This window comes from Orycteropus afer, unplaced genomic scaffold, assembly GCF_000298275.1.
Source record: "Orycteropus afer afer isolate SDZICR_OR568_19922 unplaced genomic scaffold, OryAfe1.0 scaffold00375, whole genome shotgun sequence".
NCBI classification, from domain to species: domain Eukaryota; kingdom Metazoa; phylum Chordata; class Mammalia; order Tubulidentata; family Orycteropodidae; genus Orycteropus; species Orycteropus afer.
In genome coordinates this window covers 2,359,143-2,372,192 of record NW_006921962.1, presented here as the reverse complement: position 1 = coordinate 2,372,192, position 13,050 = coordinate 2,359,143, and the positions used below count along the sequence as shown (strand labels likewise).

Sequence of the window (13,050 nt, the reverse complement as noted above, 5' to 3'; positions counted from 1 at the left end):
TTTTATTTTTGTAAATAATGAAAAAGTGGTCATGGTTCAGAAGTGTTCTTTGAGATTGGATTTAGAATCATTTGAATATGAAGGTCATGAAATAATAGAACATTTAAAAAATTCTAAGCTGTAGATATGGACATATTTGTTTTAGAGTCAAACATAAAGGGGTGACCTCATTAAATAATACGTGACCTGACAAATATTAATGTTCCTAAAAAGTGTATTAAATAATGGACCGAGAAAATGAGGTTGACTTCATTCTTTAGCATTCAATTTGATAAAAGCACAAAACTTGATCATTTGGTAATTTTAGTGATTTTGTTCACTTTACGTGTATTATGTCTCTAGAAACTTAGTAATATGCACATCGCATCATGGTAAAAGATGGAACAAAACCTAAGAAAACTAAAAAAAAAAATAGTGAAGAAATTTTCAAGAAGAAAAGGACATTTTCTGGTGAATGAGGTACATAGGTGATGCATGTTATTTCCCATCAGATTTCTAATCCTTTCACCAGGAAATTCTTGCTTTTATATTTGCTTAGGGTGTTCCATTGTGTGATTAAAATTTTTTAAGTTTTAAAAATACTACAGTTTGAATATATCCTTCAACAAATTTATAATCAAATAGAAAGTTAATTTGACCATTTTATCTGCTACCAGTTTAATTGTTGCAGTGCAGTGACTTAGTATGGCTCTTTTAGCCATGGTCTTAGTGACTCCCACCAGATGACTGGGTGGGACAATGCAGATGTAAGGTGCTTGTGGCCCACCAAGGGAATGGATAGCTTGTTAATGATGTAAATAGGGTACATGGCACCGCTGTGGGGGTCCAACCATGGAAATGAAGGGTATGGGACCGTTAAATTGGGATTAAGTCAGTTTTGCCATCTAGCTAGGCTTAAAATTAACCATTCCAGAGGTGGAAGTGGGGAATCTCACTACTATTAAGAGAGAAGAAACAAGAGTTGAGTATGTACTCCAACATAAGACCCCTGGGCAGAGAGTGGCTGAAAGACAGCAGGGTGATGGCAGCAGCAGAATCAAGAGAACTGAGAGAGTGGCATGAGACAAAGTTGCTGGCCTGCTGGCCTGCTGGCCTACAGAGCTAGAAAGCTGAGTGCCTTCGGACAAGAGGCTTGCTGGCAGAGTGGGGTGCACATATCGGCGAGCTAAAAGAGCTTTGTAACACTTGCCTGAATAAAGCAGAGGCCAGGTGGAGAGGCCGAGAGCCAAAGAGAAGCAGGCAAAGGGCCTGTGCATATGGCCCAGGGGAGGCTGCCCTGATCAAAGAATTGTATTCTGAGCATTCCAGAATCTGAATTGTAACCTATGACTTGCCTAATAAACCCCATCATCGTTAGTACTGTGAGTTCTGTGTGGCCATTATAACAAATTATCAAACACAGTAGAGAAATACAGATGCTATGAGAGGGACCGTTGGTATGAGAATTGGTAAAAAGTTTGGAGGGTAGTGGCTTGTCTGATTTCCCCTCGTAAGAATCAGCCTTGGGCTTATGCTGCTGATAGTGTGATCCTCTCCTCCTTGTGAGGTTAGAGGAGATGGGAGGATGCCGCCTCAAAGTCCTTCTTGCAATTGGTTAAAATGATTTTTGCAGTTGTGGTTGAAATTTTAGTTTTCCCCAAGACAAGAGCAGATAAGTAAACAATAATGTTAATGATGAAAAGAAAAAAAAAAGCTCACAAAATTGGCTTATTAAGCAGATATATTTTTTCAACATTTTGCACTTTTAGTCAACAATTATACGACAAATCATGACTGAAATACTTTAGTGAAAACAAGTTTGAGAATAAGATTAGAAGAAATGAATGTGGGAAGAACTAGTAGTTTTAAACTCCCAAAGCCTGTATATTACTGTTTCCTTAAGATAATAAAAAATAGTCTCAGAACTTACAAGGATTCTATCACAGTAGCCTGAAGATGTGTCACCAGACAACTTACTTAGTTGCGTTCTCATCGTGATTCAGTGGTAATTCTGGCATAGTTTGTACAACAGTGGAACAACTGTGTTCTTTTTCTCTGTATTTCATAAGTGTCCAATATCATGAGATACAAAGAAATCAAAGCAGACAAGAGACAGTATTGCTTGGATGCTGAACTGGATATTTGATTCTCTTCAATTCACCCCAAATTTCTTAAATTGACATTTTTAAATTGAATGCAATAGCAAGTTGCCCATAACCAATGAGACTGGGAATATTTCTTTTCTTTCGAAGCCTCAAATCTTAATATCCTATTTTTACTTAAAAGACAGACTATTAAGAAACAGGAAGTAAAATGTGCATGAATTTTTTTCAATTGCTTTAAAAAAATTTTAAAGACATTTTGAGTTTTAGTCACTTCTTTGGGAAACTAATCAACTGAAGAATACATTTTATCTTTCTCCACCTTTTGTTTTTAGGGGTTATTTAGTGAAAGTCTTGTTTTAAGAAAAACTGAAAATAAAGCACTAAAAACTGGGAAGGGCGTGACAGATTTATTCATTAGATCTGTCTGAAGAAGTGAAGAAAATGGAATAGACAGGAATGGTGAGGAGGCTAATTAGAATCCTATTGGGTAGTTTCAGTAAGTTTTTAAAAACTCTTTATTATGGTAATATTCACACATTCACAAAAGTAGAGAACAGTATAGAATCTTTGTATCCATTATCTAGCTTTGCAACCAAGTAAAATGTTCCCCAAGAATGTGGAACAGTATCTATTCTAAGGGGGAATTGAAACCAAATGAAGTAAAAATTATTTTCCCCACCCTGGCACCCAGATGGGAATAGGTAAGTAAACTAAATTATTCCCAACTATTTTCCCACTCCAGACAGATGAGTCCTTAAAGAACTGAATGGAAAACATTCCTTCCTGCAGATGATAGACTTGCTAAAAGTATTTTAGAAACAATTTGTAAATTAGTGCTGGCCAGTGGACATGCTCAACAGGGCAGAAACAACTTGTAGATTAACTCTGGCCAGGGGACATGAGCAATAGGAGAAAAGGAACAAAGATTGATTGAGACCCTCTCCCCTCTGCCCAAAGCCTGTCAGCTGATAACAAGAAACTAGTGTGACCCATCACCCATTTCACGTTCAGGCCCCAAATTCCTCAACCTTTTGTAAATATGCATAACCCCTTCCCCTGAAACCTACAAAAACTGTGTTTCAATGGCATCTCAGATAAGATCTGGATACTAAACTACCCTAACACCTTGCACTGCTGCTCTGCAATAAATAATTTTCTCTCCTCTCAATCTCCTGTAAACTGTTTTGATCTGACTGCTTGATCTGACTGTGCAGGGTCCGATAACAGCTTCAACTGTTATTTACACATGGCCTATTTTTCCTCTATCCTCACTTTTTCTGCCCACACTCTGTCCCTGATAAATTATTTTAAAGCAGAACATCTTTGAGAAAATGGTGAGAGCCTGATTGGGGAGGAAGGGAGCTGTGAATTGGTAAAGGATTTGGAAGACATTTGTGGCATAGAATTTAAGGACTCTAGATATAAGTGTTAAGGGAGAATGAACAATTGTGCATGATTTTAAATTTCTAAGTTAAACTACTGATCAAGACTTCTTGATACTTCTTTATTCTCGATTGGCTCCATTCAAGTAATCCCCAAGCCATGGTGATTCCAGTTCCAAACATATATTCAAAATCCACACATTTTTTTCCTATTGACAATGTTAGCATCTTAATCCATGTTATGATGTGTTTTACAGATTCATCATTATTCTTTAATGTTGCACATTATTCCAATGTGTGTATGTACTATGGATTTTTTTTTATCCATTAATCCATTGATGGATACTCAGGTTATTTCCATCTTTTTCTATTGAGAATAATGCTGCAATCAACACAAGTGTGCATATAACTACTTGTGTCATGGCTCTTCATTTCCTAGGATATATTCTCAGTAGTGGAATTGTTGGATTATATGGTATTTCTATTTCCACCTTTTTAAGTTCCATATTATTTTCCACAGTGGTTGTACACACAGGCATGTGGTGCGTAATCCGAGAGAGTACATCTCAGACTTTGTGGGGGAGCATGTGTGGAGGAGAAGGGCCAGGTGCCACCATGTGGAGGAGGGTGACAAGAAGAGCATCACTGGCCACTGGGTGGGTGGAGGTTGGAGGGGACACACCTCTGATCACCAGGAGGGTATGGAGGGAGAACAGGGCAGAGCATACTCCACTTGTTGCTGGTCACTGGCTTGGCTGCTGGTGCATGCCTGAGCAAGTGCAGCCAGTTATCTGGTTCCTGTCCTCAATAAAAGGGAGGAGGCCATCCAGAGTCCAGTATCTCCAGCCACCACAACTCAGGCCTTTTCCTCTGTAGGGGTCTGTGGTGATTATGTTTGTGTATAAACTTGGCTAGGCGTGGTTGTGTGGTTGGGCAGCTGGATGTATTATTCCCCATGATAAGAATGATAATCAACTCCATGCTGGAATCTACTGTGAGCAGCTGAGTAGCTGCCTTTGGGTATGTGGTCTGCTTCCTGTATATAAGGAGAAGCTTTGAGAATGGTCTCTAGCCTATGGCATGCTTGGACCCTGCACGTAGCCATGTCATTGCTCAGCAGCCTGCTATGATCTGCCGACCTTGGGACTTAACAATGGATTTAAGTTAATGGCATGGCATGTGGTTTGGTAACATTGGGACTGTGCCTTTCTACTTGTCAACCTTGGGGCTTCTCAGTCTCAGCAGCCAGCAGCTGAGTGAAGAAATGCTTCTAGCTCCAGTGGGCCGGGAGCAGGAGGCAGAGCCGGACCCCAAGGTTGAGGGGCTTTCACCCAGCCCCTAGAGCCTGGCACTTTGAACTTGGACTTAAAGCCTCCAAATTGTAAGAATAAACTCCTGTTTGTTAAGTCCATCCTATTTGTGGTATATATTTCTTGTCAGAGTGGCACTAGGTAACCAGAACATGTACATAGCCTCATGGAATGAGAAAAACTCTGTATCGTTACAGAATATTTCAAAAGCTTCACATTTTGTCTAAAATAGTTCAAACTCTTATTTACTATATAGAAAAGATGATTGTAACTGAAAGTTTAATATCAGAAATAGGTTTTGCTGGGTCCACATTCTCTGTCTCTTTTCCACCTTTGTAAGACATACAATACTATAGACAATATTCATCTTATCTAAAATGTGTGTTTAAAAATATAAATTATAAATGGAATCTAATATCACAAATTTTTAAATCTGGGGTCTGAGAATATTAACTTGTGACCTCTTGATTCTCCAAATAGTCTAGCTTAGGGTCTTCAAAGGAATGAAACGTTACTTATCCCAAGACAAAATGTATCTCTCTAGGTTTCACCACAGGATTTCTGTGAAAAGATGTGGATCAATTATACCTATTTTTGGAACTATGAATGTGATGCGCTTTCTGCATATGTAGCTCTTTGCAATAAGTTTGACATCTGCATTCAATGGAGAACACCTGATTACTGCTGTAAGTAATTATTAACCAAATAATATTTTTCAACTATTACGTAGATTTTAATTTTTTATCATTAACTTCATTCTTTTCCTTTTCTTTTGTTTTTAAAACCACAAAATGATTCAGTAGCAATAAAAAGTATGGAGAAAGAATAATATACTAACACCAGTTATATTGCTCAGGCTTCAGAAATGAAACACAGATGAAGTTTCTTGTGTGCCTTTCCCCTACTCTTTTCTTCTCCTTCCTTCCCCAGTGGTAACCACTTTTCTAGATTGGAGTTGCTGATTCACAAGGAATTTGTGGCATCTCCAGCTTTAATGTATAGACACTGTCAAATTGTTTCCAGCTGAGATTGTACCAATTTGCACCCCTACAAGCTGAGTGTTCATTTCTTAACAGTATGGCTTTTTAAGATCATTGAAAATCAACAAGAATTTTCTAAAACATCATTTAGAAACTGTTCAGCACTGGTAGTTACTTTTGACAGTGAAGGATTAAACCTAAACATGCAACATTTTTCTTTTTCATAACTTGGTTGAATTACATATTTCAAGTGCATTTTCATGCTTATGCTGAGCAGACTGTTTTATCACCTCTCACTGCATAGAGCAGGAACTTAACAGTAGTTGACTGTACGCAGATTCTGGCTGCTTCTTGGTCATATTTATCTGATATAAATTAGATGAACTTTTCCCACTTATTGTGAGTAACACCCAGTATTAGCTGAACACATGGTAGATGCTCAAAAATTCATTATCAACATGGGAGAAAGAGGGCTGTTTATGCACAGGGAGATAGTTCAGGGAGCAGGAGTGCATGGAGGGATGGACACGAGCAAGAGGTAACTATTGGGAGGAAGTGGGAGGGGAGCTGTTTCATTGTGGTAAATTGTAGTCAATGTCATGAGACAACGTGTGTGAACTGCTGTATGGAAAGTGAATTTGCTCTGCAAACTTTCACCCAAATCACAATTAAAAAAAAAAAAAAAAACCATTACTGATAGTTTTGTTTCTGAATTATGGTTACATAGAAAATGAAAAATGTACTTTCAGAGACTAAAATGTATGAAATTCATTTTCAGAAAGATACGATATGTGTTCCTTTTGTTAGAATTCAAGTAGATTACTTTATCATTAGTAGATTCTATCCTCTCAAATTCATAGCTCTAAATTGCCCAGAGGGGAAGGAATATCAGCCTTGTGTGCAACCTTGTGAAGCAAGAACATGTCTAAACAAATGGTTCTACGATCACTCCTCATGTCTGAATTTAAGAGAAGACTGTGTGTGCAAAAATGGAACCATTCTTCACAGGCCCGATTCAACTGAATGCATTCCAGAGAAAAAATGTGGTAAGAAGCAGAGCAAAAATGACTTTTTAGGGATCCAACAAACAAACAAACAAAATATTCTTAGACTTTAGAGAGATGTGCTGAGAAAGATTGATCAAGTTAACCTTGATGTTGGAAAGGAAGTGAGTTTGTGGTTTCAACTTAATATGATTTCATTTGAAGTTAACAAAAGTAGGTGCTTTGGTGGTGATATGTTTTCATGTCTACCTGTGCCTATAATAATTAGGGGAGAGTATGACGTATTAAGAATTAGAAATATAATTTGCAGACTGAATTCAAATTTCAGTTCTACCATATACTATATATGATATGCCATATACTCTTACCACTTTGAGCAACAGGTTATGCATCTATGAATGAGGAAAATAATAGCATGTATCCCATACAGAGGAAACTCTGGTGGTGTAGTGGTTAAGGCATTTGGCTGTTAACCAGAAAGTTGGTGGTTCAAATTCACCAGCTTCTCTGTGGATGAAAGATTGGGCAGTCTGCTTCCATAAAGACTTACAGCCTTGGAAACCTAATGGGGGGTCTCTATTAGTTAGAATTGACCTGATGGCTGTGAGTGGTTTATTCCATAAAGAAGGAGATCTGGTAAAACAGTGGTTAAAACACTTGACGGCTAATTGAAATATTGGTGGTTCAAATCCACTTGCCATAGTCTGCTTCCATAAACATTTACAGATTAGAAACTATACAGTAGTTCTACTCCTATAGAGTTGCGATGAGTCAGATTCAAGTCAACAGCAATGGGCTTATTTTTGTTTTGGATCCCACGTTATTATAGGGATGAATAAAATCATAAAAAGTATTTGATATTTAACACTGCCTGGAGAAATATAAGCAGTTATGTAAGTGGAAGATAGTTTTATGATCTGGGGGAAATGTTTAACATTTTTATTTTCATTTTTAAACCATTTTATTCCACCACATTCATGGTGGTGGTAGATGAAACAAGTTCCAAATTGAGAAAATTGCAGCACAGTACTTTGCTAGCCTTAGGACTCATCATGTTCATCTTCATGGTCAGAAGTGAAAGGAATTTGCTAATAATTTAAAGGGAAAGGCTTATGGAAGTGAAATACATATATAGTTTCAGGAACAAGTTTGTGTTTACCAGTGAAGAAAGCATCTGTGGAAGACTGAGAGTCCACAGAGGTGCTTGTGGTTGTTCTTTAAAACCAATGAAATTGGTTGGCTCATAAATAAGATAATGGAAGAGAAGCTCATTAGAGACTAGTGGTATGGTTGGTCACTCCTTTTGTCTCTGTTGTTGTTATGTGCTGTCGAGTCGGACCCGACTCATAGCGACCCCTCCTTGGGTTTCTGAGGCAGTATCACTACGGAAGTAGATTGTCCCATCTTCCTTCCAAAGAGTGGCTGGTGGGTTTGAACCGCCAGCCTTCTGGTTGTCTCTACTCTTCCTAAAAACAACTACCTGATGGCCATATTTAAGATAAAAATAAAACTTTTACAGTAAAACTAACCGAAATCCTAAATAATATTTTCCTTAATCGCCTACTTTCTCCTTTTAGACTTTAAAAATAGAAGTTTGAATTTGCATGACACAAATGTTTATGTGTTGTGGTAACCTTATTTTGTAGTACCAATTATTTGTAATATTAAATATTTTAAATCTGATTTAAATTTGCATTACTGAATTAGTTCCAACTAATGGTAATTTTATAAAAAGACTAAAATATATCAAAAATAATCAACAAAGCAGCATCTTATTTATAGAAGAAAACATACACATTTACTAATATAGAAGGGGAAAATATTTCAGGAGACTAAATCAAAATGTTTATTAAAGAAAAATGTAAACAAGTAGCTGATGAAAAAAAAAAAGAATCTGAGAAAGATATTGATGTGACATACCATCTATGTCAGTGGGCTATGTCATCATCTGAGATCAAAACACTAGATTGATTTATTTCAGGATCCAGGTTATGAGTGACCTAATGTTTTCAATCTTCCTAAGTGTGTACTGATATTGACGATCGACCCCGTGCTGCTGGGGAAGTATGGAATGGGGGTATCGATGAATGCTCCCTGTACAAATGTCTTGAGAATGGAAGCATTATTCCTATAGAGCCTGACTGCCATGAGCAGCCCTCGCCAGTTTGTGAACGAGAAGGTGAAATTGTCATGGGCATTGTTGATAAGTGGACCTGCTGTTCAGAGGAAATTTGTGGTAAGTAAACAGGTTGATGTCTTATAGTCAGTTAAGGCCAAAAAATATGTTGCTATTCTCTGTTAAAAAGCAGGACATGAATGCTATAAAACAAAAAAAAGTAATGCTGCCATGAATGTCACCCACACATTCTCAAAGAAAGTTTAAATTCAATATAATTTTGCAAATGTGCATGCAAAAATCTGGTTATTGGCAATAAATAATATTCATCAATATATGACTATTGAAAAGACTCGGGAATCTGCCCTATGACTATTGAGGGTGAAAGACATAATAAACAAACCTTAAAGCTGCTGCCTTTTCAAATAAACTCCGTTTTGTAAGCTGAATAGGCTTAACTGCAAGCTCTGGTGGAGTAATGCCTAATGCATTTAACTGCTAACTAGGAGGCTGGTGGCTCAAACCCACCAGCTACTCCTTGGAAGGAAGACTGGGCAATCTACTTCCATAGTAGATTCTGCCTCGGAAACCCAAGGAGGGGTCACTATGAGTTAGATCTGACTCAAAGGCAGTGAGTAAGAGCAGTACAAAAAACATGTATAATAAGAGTCCTTGGCCTGCTTTGAGTTAGCAGCATAGGATTTTAGTTATGTTCATTAATATTTTAATGTTTCTGTTTCTTACTTCCAGGATGTGACATGACTTTGTGTGACACTACCATTCCAACATGTACAAGTAGTCAAAAATTGGTCATTGGCTATAACCCTCTTTCTTGCTGTCCACAGTACCAATGTGGTGAGTAATCAATTAGGAGCAATATGAGTGCGGTTCATTATCCATTCAGAGTAGTGACTAGCGTCTCATTCCTTGTGACTGCAAGGAAATGATTTAGTATAAAAGTTTGTGGCAGCATCTTGCTAAACTTTTTTTTTTACCTGCAATTTCTCTCACTCTCCATATATATATAATGTATATATGTGTGTGTGTGTGTGTGTGTGTATATATATATGTATGTGTGTTTGTGTGTGTGTGTATATATGTGTGTGTACACATATATATACACACATATATATACACATATATATACACATATATATATATATATATACATATATATATATATATACACACACACACACATATATATATATATATATATATATACACACACATATATATACACATATATACACACACATTTGTTGTTGTTATGTGCTGTCAAGTTGGACCCGGCTCATAGAGACCCCTCCTTGGGTTTCTGAGGCAGTATCTCTATAGAAATGGATATATAATCTCCTGCTATTTCTTATGTATTTCTGCTTATATTAAGATCTTTAAAATAAATTATTACTAAATTAAAAGAGAAATAAACAATATAATTTCATTTTATTTAACCATTTACTACTATACAAATTTTCAAACATCTTTTTGCTTCTGCAGAATGTGATCCAGTCAAATGCCCTGATATTCCAATACCAGAATGCACAGAAGAACAATTCATGATTCAAGTTCAACAAGGAGAACCCTGTTGTTACTCCCCTCTCTGTGGTGAGTAATCTAAAATATCGTTTCTTGAAAAGAGAGAGGATCAAGGGGAAATCTTTTATTTGATATAAATTTTATGGGATTGATGGTAACCAATATTCTGATGTTAAACTCATGAGAGCACAACAGAACATGAGCTGCAAATGACTCTACAATTGCTACAGTTGTTACTACTTTCCCTTATAAACAAAAAAATGGTCTCTCTTCATATACACAAATACATGTTGTTTTTAGGTGCTGTTGAGTCACTTCTGATATAGTGACTCTGTGCACAACAGTGAAGCACTGCCCAGTCCTACAACATCCTAATGATCACTGCTATATTGAACCCATCATTTCGGTCACTGTGGCAATCCATCTTGTTGAGGGTCTTCTCCTTTTTTGCTGACCTTCTATTTACCAAGCAGGATGTTCTTCTCTAGGGACTGTCCCTCCAGATAACATGTCCAATGCACATGAGTTGAAATATCATCATCCTTGCTTCAAAGGAGCATTCTGGCTGTACTTCTTCCGAGACAGATTTGTTTGTTTTCTGGAAGTCAAAAATATATTCAATATTCTTTGCTAACATCAGAATTTAAAGGTATAAATTCTTCTTCAGTCTTCCTTATACATTGTCTAGTTTTTCACGCATATAAGGTAATTGAAAATATCATGGTTTGGTAGCATAGTGCCCGAGGCACTTGACTATTAACCAGAAGGCTGGAGGTTCAAACCCACCAGGCTCTCCTCAGAAGGAAGGTTGGACAATCTACCTCCATAGTGATACCGCCTTGGAAACCCAAGGAGGGGTCGTTTTGAGTCAGGATCGACTCGATGGCACATAACAACAACAACATAGGTCAAGTGTAGCATTGTCCTCAAAGTGACATCTTTGCTTTTTAACACTTTAAAGACATCTTTTGTAGCAGATTTGCCCATGCAATACATGGTTTGATTTCTTGACTACCATTCCATGTGTGTTGATTATGGAGCTGAGTAAAATGAAATCCTTGACCATTTAAATCCTTTCTACACTTATTTGTTGCTTTTTGGTCCAGTTGTGAGAATTTTTGTTTTCTTTATAATGAAATGTGGCCCACACTGAAGGCAATAGTCTTTGATCTTCACCAGTAAGTGCTTCAGGTCCTCTTCAATTTCAGCAAGCAAGGTGTCAACTGCATAGCACAAGTTGTTAATTAGTCTTCCTCCAATCCTGATGCTATGTTCTTATTCATATAACTCAGTTTCTTGAATTTTTGTTCAGCATACAGATTGACCAAGTATGGTGAACGGGTACAGTGCAGATGCACACCTGTTCTGACTTTAAACCATGCAGTATCTCCTTGTTCTGTTCAAATGACTGCCTCTTGTTCTATGTACAGCATCTGCCTGAGCTCAATCAAGTACTCTTGAATTCCCATTCTTCACGATTTTATCCATAATTTGTTATGATACACACAGTCAAATCCCTGTTCATTGTCAATAAAACACAGGTAACATCTTTTTGGTATTCTCTGCTTTCAGACAAGAGCCATCTGACATCAGCAATTATATCCCTCCTTCCATGTACTCTTCTAAATGTAGCTTGAATTTCTGGCCATTCCCTATCAGTGTACTGCTGCAACTATTTTTGAATTATTTTCAGCAAAATTTTACTTGTATATGATATTAATAATATTATTCAATAATTTCCACATTCTGTTGGATCACTTTTCTTTGGAATGGCACAAATATTAATCTTTTCCAGTCGGTTGGCCAGAAAATATGAATCTTTTCCAGTCGATTGGCCAGGTAGCTGTCTTCCAAATTTCTTGGCATAGATGAGAAGTGCTTCAAGTTTTGCATCCTTTTGTTGAAACATCTCAATCGGAATTGTGTCAATTCCTGGAGGCTTGTTTTTCACCAGTGCATTCAATGCAGCTTGGACTTCTTCCTTCAATACCATCAGTCCTTGATTAGAAGCTACTCCTGAAAAGGTTGAACATTGAACATTTTTAGTTTGGACCATTTCCTTCCATCTTTCCTTGATTCTTCCTGTGACATTCAATATCTCATCCATAGAATCCTTTGATATTACAGCTCGAGGCTTGGATTTTTTCTTTGGTTCTTTCACTTTGAGAAATGCCAAGCATATTATTCTCTTTTAGTTTTCTAACTCCTGGCCTTTCTACATTTCATTATATTACTTTATTTTGTCTTCTTTAGCTGCCCTTTGAAATCTTCTGTTCAGCTCATTTACTTCATTTATTCCAGTCACTTTAGCTATTCAACCTTCAAGAGCAAATTTCATAGTTTCTTCTGACATCCATTTTGGTCTTTTCTTTCTTTCCTGTCTTTTTATTAACCTTTTGCTTTCTTCATGTATGATGTCCTTGATGTCTTCCCACACTCATTTGGTCTTTGGTCATTAGCTTTCAGTGCATCAAATTTATTCTTGATTTGAGCTCTTAATTTAGGTGGGATATACTCAAGGTCATCCTTTGATTCTCTTGGACTTGTTTTAATTTTCTTCATCTTCAACTTGAACTTAGATACAAGTAAATATATGTTGTTGTTATGTGCCGTTGAGTCAAACCCGACTCATAGC

The 13,050-nt window shown here is 37.0% G+C and overlaps 1 protein-coding gene across 1 annotated transcript in view; it reads left to right on the top strand.

The window, feature by feature from the left end:
* OTOGL (otogelin like) overlaps nt 1-13,050 on the top strand; it is a 251,434-nt gene that overhangs the window by 218,332 nt on the left and 20,052 nt on the right. Inside the window, exons 43-47 of the mRNA XM_007953174.2 lie at nt 5,321-5,462; nt 6,617-6,802; nt 8,784-8,996; nt 9,627-9,731; nt 10,377-10,484. Of these exons, the coding sequence (XP_007951365.2) occupies nt 5,321-5,462; nt 6,617-6,802; nt 8,784-8,996; nt 9,627-9,731; nt 10,377-10,484 (754 nt within the window). The remainder of the gene's footprint in view (nt 1-5,320; nt 5,463-6,616; nt 6,803-8,783; nt 8,997-9,626; nt 9,732-10,376; nt 10,485-13,050) is intronic.